This window comes from Corythoichthys intestinalis, chromosome 2 (genome assembly GCF_030265065.1).
Source record: "Corythoichthys intestinalis isolate RoL2023-P3 chromosome 2, ASM3026506v1, whole genome shotgun sequence".
Lineage (NCBI taxonomy): Eukaryota > Metazoa > Chordata > Actinopteri > Syngnathiformes > Syngnathidae > Corythoichthys > Corythoichthys intestinalis.
In genome coordinates, this window is record NC_080396.1 from 61,861,750 (window position 1) to 61,875,807 (window position 14,058).

Here is a 14,058-nt window from a genome sequence, read left to right on the forward strand (position 1 = left end):
CTAAACATTAAAGAACTTATTCATATCAAATAAATGAATTTGCTATGGCCTGTTATCGTGTTACTGCTGCAGCTCCTAAATGATATCGTGAAATAGTAACCTGGCTGTTAAACTATATTTTAAACACTTTTACTTAATGTATAAATCATTTAAAAGAAAATTGTTCTTGATAATGTATAAGGGTTAAACTCCAACAGTTAAACTCCACAATTCCATTTTATAGGTTTTGTGGTCATGCTTTTCATTTTGAAACACTTTACTCAGAAAAATCCATTTTGTAGTTAGGTTAAAAATATATGTTCACAGCATTATCATGATTTTTAATTTTTTTTTCGTTATTCTAATTAGGCCAACACATAACAAAAAAGTGTTCTTCAACTGAATTGCAAGACTTAAGTAACAATTTTCAAATAGTTGTGATCCATTGACATTACAAATGAATAAGGAGATACTACTGTCCTAAATTGAGGTTTAATTTGAATTTAAATTAAGTCAAACTGGTTTGGCCACCATTTTGTGAGAAACATTCACAACACTTTATTCATATATGCGCAAGTGTAAAATAGACTCGTGTAAAACAAACACATATACGAACAAAAAAACATGAGATAAATATATTTGTAAAAACGTGATGGTTACCATCCAGTTATCAGTTGCGTGCGTGAGTGGAAGTTGGGTGGGCATAATAGGGAACACTAAAAACAGCAACTAAACTGCAGTCATGGCTAATAAGCACAGAGCTGCAAATTACTACAGTTGAAGTACAATCTGTTCAAATGAGAACAGCTCTGTGCGGAAAAAAAGACCAATTCAACAGAATTATTTATTCATATCTTATTTTGCCCCCTCCCAAATTACTTTTAGTAAAAATAAAGTTAACATATAGGTAAAGACCAGCCACCAAAGCAACACTATCATGTAGCATACAGATCTCTACCTTGGACAGCAAAATATCCAAGAGGAGATGCGTGGTGACACTGGGCCAAATGTGTCAAAAAACTGTACAAATTTACAACCTCTCAGACAAACTACTTCAGTAAAAAAAGGGGTGAGGGTAATAAAATAAAGCTGGATTAACCCGCCATGTTTACAAATTCAGGGGCTAAAGCAATGCTAACAATGCCTTTTGTTTGATGTATGCAAGTCCAAAAACTTTTCCTAGTTTGCTAAAAGTGTACTCATTGAATCCTTTATGCTGTCCAGTGGCGATTTGAGTCCATTGAAATGTCATTGGATGGCTTGTTTGAAGTTTCTTTGTGTTCCTTGGGTCTAAGTGAGGCAGATTTGTTGGTGTGGGGCTGCAGGTCTTGAAAATTGTCCATTAGGTTCATAGTTAGACCTGCTGCTTTCCCAGCTGTGTTACATCGCCACCCCGTCTTGCAGACGAGGGTACAAACTTGGGAATAATGATGGGCAGGGCATCCCTCCCTTTGGCCGCCTCGGTCGGACCGAAGCCATTCTCCAGGTGCACCCCTTCATCCTCGTCGTCGTCATCATCATCGTCATCATCATCATCATCGTCGTCATCGTCCTCGAACATGTCCTGTTGGTCCGACGTAACTTTGCCCTCTGCAGCGAGTGCCGTTTTTGCTTCTGGATGTTGCGTTCTGGATGCCACCTGCTGGACTTCCTCTTCGCTGTCAGAATCAATGGGGATTGGTTCAGCAGGATCCGCAGGCGTTTTCTGCAACGGGGTGCTGTTGATTGTCTTGGTTTGGTCTATAACGGTGTTGATCTCGGCGTCAAGATTTGCTGTGACCGACTCCTTAAGCCTCTGCCGAGCTCGTTCCGACAGGCCTAAGCGTGTCCTAGATGTGCGCCTACGGCCCGGCTGGCTCTGACACAAGCAGTCTACCCCATCCAACGCCAACCCGTGTCTCACTTTGCCGACTTCGTGCATACTGAATCCGAGTAAGATGGCAGGGTTGAGGCTTTCGCATTCCTGCGTGCATTTCCTGCGCGTGTTGACAAAGTGGCTGGAGATGTCGGACTTCCACAGCCACAGACCGGCCGCCAGCTTCTCCACTTCTCGCTGCGTGGCGTAAGGCGCTCGATTGAAGTAGCGAGTGAGAAAAGCCTTCCTCGATTCATATGAATCGTTTTCAAGTCCTTTAGGGTTTAGCGCTAGGGAAACAGGTTGGTCTGGGTTTTCTTCAAACGGACCATTCACATCTCTTGGGTGTGCTCTCTCTCCAGGAGGACCCCGCCTTTTTTTTTTTGGTGCACTCGTATTGGCACGATCGAGGGCGATCCGTTTGGCAGCAGCAACCTGCCCCTGACTGATTCGTGAGGAGTGAGCAGACTTATCCTGGCCGTTGTGAGACTTGCCTACTCCTCGACAATGCACCAAGTGTAATGTGATGGTGGAGGCGGTCATGTTACTAGTGTACACACCCAGGCAGTGAATACACTTATAGGTCAGTTTCTTCTCTACAGGGTGGACAGTCTGAATGACTTGGTGCTTGTCGCGCAAATGATGGGCCAGGGAATCTGAGATGGGGCCCTTGAGAATAGAGAAGCAAAGTGGACAAAGGGTCTTCCCAACGTCCCTCTTGTATGGTACAGACGTTTGTGGAACATTCTTGAGCGGGCCGGCAGTCTCAGGTACCCCCACGTGCGTTTTAGGCGGGTGCTGAGACAACAACCTCTTAGACGATAGTAGGGACGAGGACAGGGAAGGCGAGATAGGGGTGTTGTTCTGGGAATGAAAGGCCACAGACTCCTCTGGTGCATCTTTCATGTTGTAGGTAGTCACAATCAATTGAACGTTCTTTGGATTGCCCTGCTGAAGGGTGAGGTCGAAAGTAAGAGGGGAGTCAATGCGAGGGCCTACTGGCTCGTTCAGGTGAGACAGACGCATGTGAGCTACCAACTTTTCCACGTCATTGAAAGTGGCGCGGCAGTGCTGGCAGGACAGGCCATGAATGAGCATGTGGTTTAACAAGGTATCGCTGGGGAGATAGCGGTTGCAGTACAGACACTTGCTGGTGAAGTTGTGAATCTTCATGATGTAGTTGGCCACGGCAGGTACCTTCTCGGCTTTATGCTCTTTCTCAAAGTGAGAACTGTACACATTCTCTGGAAAGAGCTCGTTGCAAATGGTGCATATTTTCCACTTCTGGGTGTAAGACGCGCTCAGGACTGAGGAACCAGTTTTTTTGGCTGTGACCGATGCAAAGGTGGTGGCTGCCGCCTGGACCCTTGATCCCAGGGGGTTGGGTTTGAGGGAAGATGCCGGGCTAACCAACAATGGGCTGCGCAGGGCGCCTCCGGGAAAGTGATGTTTTGCCGAGTGCAGCTGGGGTGAAACTTGGGCGTTCCCTGTGAGGGTGGCCTTCGCCTGTTGGCTCGCAAAGGAAAAGAGCTGGTTGGTCCCTGACTTTAATCCCACTGACTCATGTTTAATCCCAGAGAGGAGACTTTGAGCACTCAGGCTTGGCTTGGACGCGATGGGAACTCGGGCCATCTGCTGAGAGGCCGTAGGCCTGGGGTTGGCCATGACGATCCCCTTCGGGCCCATCCCAATGACTGTCTTATCTCCGTGAGTTTTTGGTGGCATCAAAAGGATGGGCTTAGGCCGGGGGACAATTACGCTGGTGTGACCGATCATGGCGGTCACCTGGTAGCCGATCCTCTCGTGGTCCTCGATGACGTGTTGAACAAGCGCCTCATAGGTCCTCGGGACGAACAGACACTTCTTGCAGTGGATCTGATGACTAGCCGTGCTGCTTGTATTGCTCCCCTCAGTTTTTGCAGTGGGTCCGCCATTTGGAGTGTTGGTCTTCTCTCCTGGTTTTGCAATGTAAGGCTGTGCAACCTGCTGGAAGTGTTCCCTGTAGATGTGCTTTCGCACGACATTGTACAAAGGATCTCGGTAGGTGCACTTCTTACAGTAGTACACGGCCTGTTCCACACTGTCCCCAGGCCTCTTCAAGAGGCCGTCCTTCATCATGGGAGCTCCATGGTGGACAGTCCCGGGACCCTGGCGCAAGGTGTTGCTGGGCATGTGGAAAAGTTTGATGTGCGTCTCCAGGCTCTTTTTGTTCCCATTGTATGTGCAGTAAGGGCAGTTCAGCAGGATGTTGTTCTCAAAGTCTTCGCTGTGGACATTGCGGAAGTGGCTCTTGTATGCAGAGAAGTATTTGGACGAGAAGAGGCAGCCGGAGCAGCAGAAAGGTTTGGATCTGTAGTCCTGGGACACATTAGGATCACAGTTTATTTAACAAATAAGATATTTTAATGCTTTGGTGACTACCATTCTACACACCTGGACTTTGGTATGCGATGGCTCCCACGTGCACACATCTTCCCAGGAGGTGTGCTTTATATAAACTTCTGGTGGAGTATAAGGTTTGAAGTCCTGCAAAAGGCAACGAGACATTTTACGACCCATTTTCAATTCTTAACAAATGAAAATGTTTCCTGTCCACTTGCTTTTTTGAAGATGTCACGATGATCAAAAATTAAAACCGTATTTACATTAACTTTTTCATAGCCAATTTTGTACATTTTGCACGTTTATGGGCTTCTTTGCAAAATATGTGGCTACCCACGGGCCTTTGATTTAAGTTACTCCCGCCACAATGGTGAAATCTCAAGAGTGTTGCTTCAGCGGTATTTAAAGGAGTGAGTCACAGCGAAGATCAGTCCATGCAATAGATGTCATGTTATGTTGCACGAATAGCATACCTGTTAGTTCCCACTAAGTCTTGTTTTGTCTCTATACTTGAAGAAAATATCACACAAAATTCAAATTCAATTGTCAACAATCAGTTCAACTATTTTTAAACCCAGGTGTCTTCCTTAGTTACAACACAGTACAGTTTCTGCTGCAAATAGTTAAGCTTAATTTGCATTCAAACTTGTACCACGTCTTATTCCACACTAGCAGAAATTCTGGGTGTAACAAACTAACAATAAATTAATCCAGATCACTACATCGGCTGGTTAAGCAATGATTCAATCAATTCAAATAATATAGTCATCTTTTATATATGCTGTTTTGTTAACAGGACTGATTTTCATTAATATGTCTCCAATGCTTAAATGATTTTTTTTTTTCAATGTGTGTTTATAATGTTGCAATTGAATCATGACAAATTTTACAATATTGCACCGTTGTCCAAAGTATCAATATCATACCGTAATGAAAATGGTGATTTATACCTCGAGTAGAAATGTAACTCTATAACTATTTGTACGAAAACACTTTTAGGTCATGAAATAAATACACTCAAATTTTAAAAAGTTATAAATTAAGGCTGTAATTAAGCAAGCCTTCTCTTGCTGCATAATGACTACTGCACATACGAGTTGATTGCACTACATTCGTAAATTGAAAACTTTGCATGCCGGTAACATCATAAACCATAAACAGCCTGCATAAAGATCATGACTGAGGTAGTCAGTGTTATTACATAGCATTGAAGCTAATTTAAGAACAATTTGGTGACCAAGCTGCATTGTTGTGTCCCGTTTACATGAGGGTTAAGCCCCCTGAGTGCTAAATGTACATTTGCTGCAGAGAAAAATAATGGACAAACTACTTTGGTTTTTAATGATCTTCGTTATTGGCCATCAAGGGCCTTAATGAGAACTGCAGCCCCTAAATATTTAACTCTTTATCTAGATAGACGTCCAATCATATTTACAGTGGGGAGAACAAGTATTTCATACACAGTCAATGGGAAAACCCATTGGCAGTGTATCAAATACTTGTTCTCCCCACTGTATGTCAATGGTACCCAATGAGTTAACATAAAAATGTTTGCATAGCTATACTGTAAGTTTTCCTCAGTAGGTCCAGTAGTCTCTATCAGTTTGCAGATGAGGTATATAAAGCATTAAAATGTTCACACACGCACCTCCAGATGATCTTTGCAATACTCCAAGCCAATGTCTCCCAAGGCCTTCTTGACATTTTTCCGAGCTTTGCGCAGACTGCCCAGATTGTTGACAGGGAGCTGGAACATTCTGGTGGCCTGGATCAAAATGAAAACCATTGATGTAGCCGTCTCAATCCATGTATCCATTTACTATACCACTTATCCCCATTCGATTTGTGAGTGTCCTGTGAGTGTTTAATCCAAGCAAGACAGGATGTACACCCAGGATTGGTTGCATGTTAATATACTTAAATATAATTAATTGGGCAATGGCTGGTTGTCATAACATGCAAGATACTCAAAATTACAAGGGGAATATATGTCCTTTGTGGTAACGGCTCTTGTAATTTGTGTTGCACTCAAAATGACAAACACAGGAAGACTTATTACAATTTCGTAGTACCAAGACTGACAACAAGGTCCCAAGGGGCAATCGGATGGATGAAAAGGAAGACAAAATAGAAGCGAATAAATTAGATTATTCGCAAAGGAAAATATTTTTTTTAAATGGACCCTCATTATGATTTAGATCACCAGTAAGGAAAAATTCTTAAATTTACATATTTTATTTTTTTATAGAATTGGTGAAGTTTTCATTAAAAAAAAAAAAAATCAATCACAATTCCATCTCTGGTCTTTTCACCAAAAATAGGCCTCCCAGACACTAGTGAAGTATACTTTTCAAATCTAATTAGTAGTATTTAGGCCTGGGCAATCAATTTTATGAATTAATTCGACTTTTTTATTGCAGACGACCCATTCATTCATCCATTTTCTATAACCGCTTTTCCTTGTCAGGGTCGCGGAATGCTTGAGCCCATCCCAGCTGACTCGGGGCGAAAGGCGCACTGCACCCTATAAACTGGTCGTAGTGTAGATGATTGAAAAAAAAAATACCAATTTGAGGTTGTTTTTTTTTTTTTTTTTTTAACAACAAAGAACCATTTATTAAATAGATTGTCCCACGAGAAGGAGTTTGTTTCTTTGTGAAGTTATTACGTTGTATTTGGAGGTTGACAGCACGCATGAGGAGAGAAAAAGACACCTAAAACATATGTTTTTCACTTCAGTTACGTTACATTTGTTCAACATTTTTTTTTTTTAAACCCTTAGCAGGTCAAATGACTTTTTGGTAATTTAAAAAAAAAATAATAAAAAAATAAATAAAAAATAACGCAACAACAACAAAACAGACACCATAAAGACTTTGTGTCCATAGAAAGTGACATCTACATATGTGGACGCCAGATCTCAATGATTTATTTTTTGTTATTACCTGTAATCATTATTTTGATATTCTTTACGAATTGAAAAATATAGATTTATAATTTTTTTTAAAAAAACAATTGAATGTAAATGTAACAAATACTGTAAAATAGTTTTTTTTTCTCTCCATCATATTTAACTCATTAACTGCCATTGAAAACGACAGACGTCCAATTAATTTAAACTGGGATAACTAGCTGCTCATGCTCAATGCTCATGTTTCAATGCCATTGATGCCGCCTGACACCAAATTCATTTTGACTCTCAGTCAAAATGTTTTGGAAGTCTACACAAGTTTTGAGTTTGAGTCGATAAGTGCCCTATCATGGTGATAACATGCAATAGAGTTCGCTGTAATCAATCCACCCATCCACTATCGGGCATTTTATCCTAAACATTACACTTCAATATGCAGGAGTATCCAGTGAAAACACGTACATGCACAAGGTGAACAGGCAATGCCACACGGAAAAGCCGGAGTGCGACCTCTGCAAGTCAAATGTAAAATCATTAAGATAGGAAAACTGACTTTAAAATAACATTTAAAATTCTATCAAAATAAACTAATATGTTTTATCCCGTTTGCTTCTTGAAACAGCCAATGACTAATACATGAATCATGACACAGAATTAACTTTTTTGTTTTTCGTTCTGGGATTTGCTTGTTTTTCCGTGTACCAGACATACTTTTAATTGTCCCCCCCCCCCCCCCCTTTGCATTTCTTCCCGAGCATATGAAATCAAATGTTTAACAAATTAAAGAGCTATCCAACTGCATGGCTGGACTGGTCAATGTTTGTTAACAAATTCTGCTCTCTCGTACTCTTTTCTATTGCAGTACAGGTGAGGTTAGGTGACAATTACAAAATATCTCTGTCAATCTAAGCCTTGGGTTGTTAAATTAGCAACACAGTTCTAATGTTGTTCATGCAAGTAGCAAATAACCATTAAAATTAGAGTTGTCCGATAATGAGTTTTATCCGATAACCTGATAGTGTCAAACTCCAAAAATCCGATAAGGATTTAAAACCAATATGTGGTCGTGGATATTATTTTTCAATCATTTATTGTTCATGCAACATGAATTCAAATGGTCTGCTCACATAACAAATTCCAAGCATCTTAGGGGCCAGTTACATGGTAAAGCTCTTCGAATACGAGACACATTTACATGGTTCTGTCTCCATTCGAACGATGTCGCAATTCTGTGTGAAAGCGATGTAGTATTCATGTCAGGCCCTAGGGGGCAGTGCAGTCTTACAAGGCGACAGCTTTGCTTCGAAAGGCACGAAAATGCAAAAATAAAATATATTTAAATTAAAAGTATTATCAAAACGGTATGCTAAAGCTGGCGTTCCGCCATGTTTGCTGTTTTGATTGTTTACTCGCGGCGCATGTCCCAAGTGACATGTGCGAGTGTTGACGTCATCTGAGCGAGCGCGTTCCATTCATATGTTCGTATCACCGCAATCGAATCGTTCTGCTTTGGAGGCCGGAATCAAAAGTTTATGTCTTCGCCTTCGGTTTTTGCCGTCACCGTTTAAAGGCGAGGATATTCCTCAACACAATCGTTGTGTCTTGGTGTTGCAGTGTCACCATCTAAATGGCCCCTTAGTTTAGAGCCATCTAATGGTCAATAGGCATAACTGCTGTGCTAAACTGTGACCAGCCTTTGTAAAAACGTTGAAAGCTTCTACATTCACTTTGAAGGCAACATGCACATTGGCCCAAAACCAATAATAAAAAACATATCATTTTAAAATCTTCATTCGGCCGATATTATCAGCTACCCGATCATATTGGCCAACTCTAGTTAAAATCAAATAATTTCCCAGCCCTATTTCGTAGCGGTGTGCCGAAAAATCAATTATTAGATGCATGGATATTCAACACGTGACAATTCGAATACGATTTATAAATGTTCAAAAACGATTTGCCCTAATAACTTTGACAGCCGCGAGTAGCGGAACGAAATTCAACACACTTCCGCCGCCCGGACACCTTTATCGGACACACAACGTTATAATGGATGCAGCTGAAGTTACTGAGCGAGAGAATTACTCCTTTTCAAAAGACTCAAAAATAAATTTGTGTATGAGACAGGCAGGGACCCGGCGGTCGCACTTTGGGTCCTCTTCTGTGCGCCAGTTATTTTTTAGCGCGAGAGGGAAAGTGAGAGTTCGTTGCTCCTTGTCTTTCAGTTGTCTAGCAGTAGGTTCAAGTCATGTTAATTGGAAAAAGTCCCGAGTGTTTTGCCAAGTCCCGTGTCCGTCTATCAGAGGCGAGCACACAAACCCTCTTGTACTGTTTAGCCTTTATTGTTATTGTGTTTGAGATGTTACTAGTTAGCGCTGAGTGCTATGCTAATTAGAGACTTTGCTAAAATGTATTTCCATGTCAATTTGTGCTTTGATTGGATTTGGTGGTGTACAAAAGTTACTCCAGATGCAGAACGTTTAAAACCAGGATTAAGTACAGTAGTAACACTACAAACATGCGAAATAGTACAGAAATCTGTGAAAACAAAGTATATTGGTTAAAAGAAGCCTTATTTCTAAAGACACCTTGTTTGCTTCCAGAAAATGGAGTTCATATCATCACCAGTGAAAATTTTATTGTATTGTTGAGAGAAATAAGTACTACCTTTGAAACAGCTAATGTTTTTTTCACCGTCTTGTGAAAAAGGGCATCTCAAGGTCAGGTGTGTGTTGTATAAGCATGCTGAGAAATAACTACTGACTTTAAAATGGTTAATGTTTTTGCACTTTCTTGTACAATAAAAAAGGGCAGCTTTTTGTTGTGTGTGCATGTTTCCATCGTTCCTGTAGAATCATTAGGATATTTTAAATAAATAAAGGACATAAATTTGTTTGGCTACTTTATTAATTAGTAATGTATGATGCATCGATAATTGTAATAAGTGTGATCAACGTCAGTACAGTGATCATCGTTCAACAATCGAATCGTAGCACCTTGAATCGTAATCGAATCGTGGGGTGCCTAAGATGGCACACCTCTACTATTTCATAGTCTAACTTACCTTTGATAAAGCGCTTTACGATCAGCTTAGTTTACGAAGTGAGTGAAAATTTAGTTCATTTTTGAAACTCGCTGACCTGAGGTTTTGTCATATATGCTGTGCTTGTGTCTTTTGGTTCTAACAAGTTGGCGAGAGTGGAAACTGTAGGACCCTGGCGATTTGGTTTTGTTTCATTTGATGGCCTAGCGCAAAAGAGCAAATAGGACTACCAAACACTCAGGTGTTTCCATTTACGAACTTCCCGCTGCCTTGCTTTCCTGTCATATACAGTACTACCATTACATGTAGATGGCGCTAGTGAGGAGCTCCATTATATAATGCCTTGCTTCTCCTCTACCCGCTCGCCCTCCCCTTTTCTCTCTGCCTCCCAATGCTGCCACAGAATGGCGCCTCCTATTGAGTCAGCGGCAGCCTTTACAATATGTCTGCAGTAGAGGGGGAGAAGGAGTAATCAGAGGAGGGAGTGAGGGTGTGTGTGGGAGAGGATGGACTCTTAGGGGTGAGGAAGGGTGGCTTGCCGAGAGGATGAGGAAGGAGGGAGCGACCGACGGAAGCAGGGGGGGGATGGGACGGGGGAGGTCGGACAGACTGGCTCAAAGGGAAAGGGGGAGGGAGGGGAGAGAGGGTGAGAGCAAGCAGAAGCGGAGAGAGAAAATGGAAACGGGTGAGAGAAAACAGGGGGAGGGCTACTGGGACTGGGAGGAAGAACAGGCGAGGGAGACAGGGAAAAAGAGAGAGAAGCCAAGGCTGAGTGGGAGGAAGGGAGAAAGGGGGAGAGAGACATTGAAAGGAGCCTGGAAGAAAATCACCTCGATGGATACGAACCGTGAGGGCCTGAAAAAACCTAGATGGTCCACCTCCGAATGGGACATGACCCCTGTCATCCAGCCAGCTCCCACATAGTGTATGGACATCACGTCAGGCCCCCCTCCCAACCCCTTCAAAGTTTGGGATGCTCAGATGAACCCTAGGTGACACCGGCTTAAATAATCAGAAAAGGGGAACATTTTAATAAAAATTGTGACAGAACAAAATCCCTCCCACTTGACGTCTCCAATACACGCGGATGTAAGTGTCACTTGGAAATCAGTTTACATACCCCCCCTTACCCCCTCCCTTCAAAAGAAAAATACAATTAAACAAGAGAAGGTGAAATCTGTACAAATAAGAGTCCAATTTCACCTTTCACGTTTCCGTCATCAGCAAACTCTGACATTTTGTTCCAATAGACTATTTGTGTGAAAAAAACACAAACACTAACGCCGTTTGACAAAGAGTGCCGAAGCAGCGCTAGACTAGCCTAGCATGCTAAGCTAAACCACAACAAGAGGGCTTGAAAGGATACGAGAGCTCGGCTATATTGTCCGACAACGGAGCCCTCTTTCCTTGAAACGTTCCAGCTGCCTCTTCGTTTATTTTTTAAACTCATTTGAGCGTTTCTTCCATAGACATTAGTAGCGAAACACGTACTATGTGATCGTGACAGCCAAGTTTACCTGCTCTTACATCCGCTACTGGAGTTCTGAGTGTTCCGCGTCACCCCAGCGGGAACGACCGGCGATATCCGTACAGGTGAGTACCGGTAGTGTTTCCGAAGCAGGAGGAGAGAGTCGGTCAGTCACCCCGCCGTCGGTCTCCCTCGCCGACAGGGTCTCTCCTCCTCCTCCTCCTTCTGCTCAGCAAACAGGAACACACCCGCTCCGAGCCTCATGTGACGAAAAAAAGCTCGGTGAGGACGGACACGTGTTGAGGGAAACGAAAAGGAAATCACTTTTCATGATTAAGAAGATCGGGAATGCACGCCAATGTTAATAACGACATGGTTCTCTGCCCCGTTCTTCTCTTGACAGACAATACACATCCAGCCGAGAAAGTGCCCCCATCCAAAATGGCGCAAATAAATGAGCGGATGTGACGTCGTTGTTTGATCATTTAGCGTACAGGGGCGGCGCGCCGATTTAAAAGTCGATATTTCCTTTCCAAACGCCTACTTGGCTGAGGTTTGAGGGAATTTGACAGTTCCCGTTGCTTTGTTTGTCGTTGTTTTTTCTTATTTTGCAGTCTTTGGCCCTGCAGGTTTAAAAAAATGCACTGCAGTTTCACAATTTTGGCCAACAGTGGGCGTCCTTTTTGAAGTGGATTTCTTCACGAAAATCACGGTGGCTACCTTGATGTTAATACAATTTTCCTTCATTTTTTTCGTGACTCATTTTATGTTAATTTTTATGTTAATGTAAGTATCCCAAAGAGCAGGCACGTGCGGGGGGAGTATGCTTGAGCACCTGCCCCTTTGCCTCTACATGCCTAAAGTGCCCCTTTTGACTGGGCTTTTTTTTTTTTTTTTTTTTGGTGCGTATGTGTGTGCTGGCCGACTGTGCAGACACACAACCAAGTAAATTACTTTACTTGAACACCGAAAACAACCTAAAAACAAAACAAAACAAAACAAAAAAAAAACGCTGTTCCTCTTTGACCTGGGTGTGTGGTGAGGAGTCTGGGGACATTTGGTGGTTAGAAACTGTGTTCGAGCAAATAGTAAGAATTCTAACACCAGGTTTATTGTGTGGATTTTAAAAAAAACAAAAAAAAAACCGTAATTTTCTCTGATATAGTTTTTTACTTTAAGAATGTATTATATTAATATCATATTAATATTTATTATTATTATTAAAAAGGAGCTGGATGAGGCTGCTTAAGATGGTGGATCTTGCGATCTGTCAGATAATGCTCAATTTGTACCAGAAAATGATTGCAATTACAAATGATTTGATAGTAATATCTTCATTGATTTTGCGTGCAATGAAAAAACACAAAACAGAATGGGAATTTTATGTAAATATGTCGAATGTGCTGCTCGTATTTAAGCCACTGTGGCGCCGCCTTATCACCACAAAGAGCTTTTTACGTTGAAAATTCTCGTGAATAAATGCTTAAATGCCTCAATTCTTGTCTCGATTCTTGGTTAAAAGCAAAAAATCGGGCAGTTAGCATTTATTTTACGTAAATATTGCGACGCCAATGCCGTAGTGGTTAATTTCTCCTAATGATTTTTTTCACAGTGTTTCAAAATGCATGCATGGTACAAAAAATATGATAATTACCTTGAATCCTCGAACAAATCACTCCTGAGACAACCCTTCCTGTATGTATATGGTACAGCTCTCGTACTTTTTCAACCTAAATCCGGCGTTGGATCGCTGCATGTGTTTGAGAATAACTGCTACCGACTGAAGCATAGTGTGGGACGGCCCCCTACTTGAAGGCGTGGCGCAGTGTCTGAGGAATGTGTCCAGTCAATATCATTATGAAGTCTATGGTCTACATATCGGTTTAAATCCATTGAAAGCACATGAATTTAATTGAACCGTGGCAGACTTTGGAATATTGCTGTTCAAAGATTTGAAATTGTATCGAACATCAATAAATCGGTCATTTACACCTCTACTATTACACTGTTTTTAATTAATGGGTTACGACAGACCGACAATCTTCTTTAAAACAAGCCTAAAATCAATATGCAGTCATTTTTGGGTGACATTTTTTTCTCTAGATGCATTTTGGTAGCACATAAAAACAAACAAAAAAATGTAAGTGTTAGTTGCGTTATAGGCCCTTTACCTGTAGAGCAGTGGCGGATGCTGGTCTTTCAGTGAGGGGAAGCTCAAAGTGTGTCCGCCTGTGCGTGCTTTGTGACGATGGAGGGGCTTAGTATGGAAAGAAACCACAGTGCCAGATGTGAAATTTCCAAACAAAAAAAACAGAAATAGAAGCTTTTCACTAGTTGTTTTGAACAAAGCTAGTGTCACTAGGATGATTATGAGTGTCCAGTTTAACTCAGAACAACGGAGTGAAAATTGAAAAATGCCT

General features: G+C 41.8%; 1 protein-coding gene across 1 annotated transcript; it reads right to left on the reverse strand.

Annotated features, from left to right (window-relative positions):
- Nucleotides 1-446: 446 nt before the first annotated feature.
- Nucleotides 447-12,077, reverse strand: adnpb (activity-dependent neuroprotector homeobox b). Its single transcript, XM_057830609.1, has 4 exons — nt 11,688-12,077; nt 5,865-5,981; nt 4,268-4,360; nt 447-4,192 (listed from the first exon to the last, which is right to left on the reverse strand). The coding sequence occupies exons 2-4, from the start codon at nt 5,970-5,972 to the stop codon at nt 1,334-1,336; spliced, it is 3,060 nt and encodes a 1,019-aa protein (XP_057686592.1). The 5' UTR covers nt 5,973-5,981; nt 11,688-12,077; the 3' UTR covers nt 447-1,333.
- Between the last annotated feature and the right edge of the window lie 1,981 nt (nt 12,078-14,058).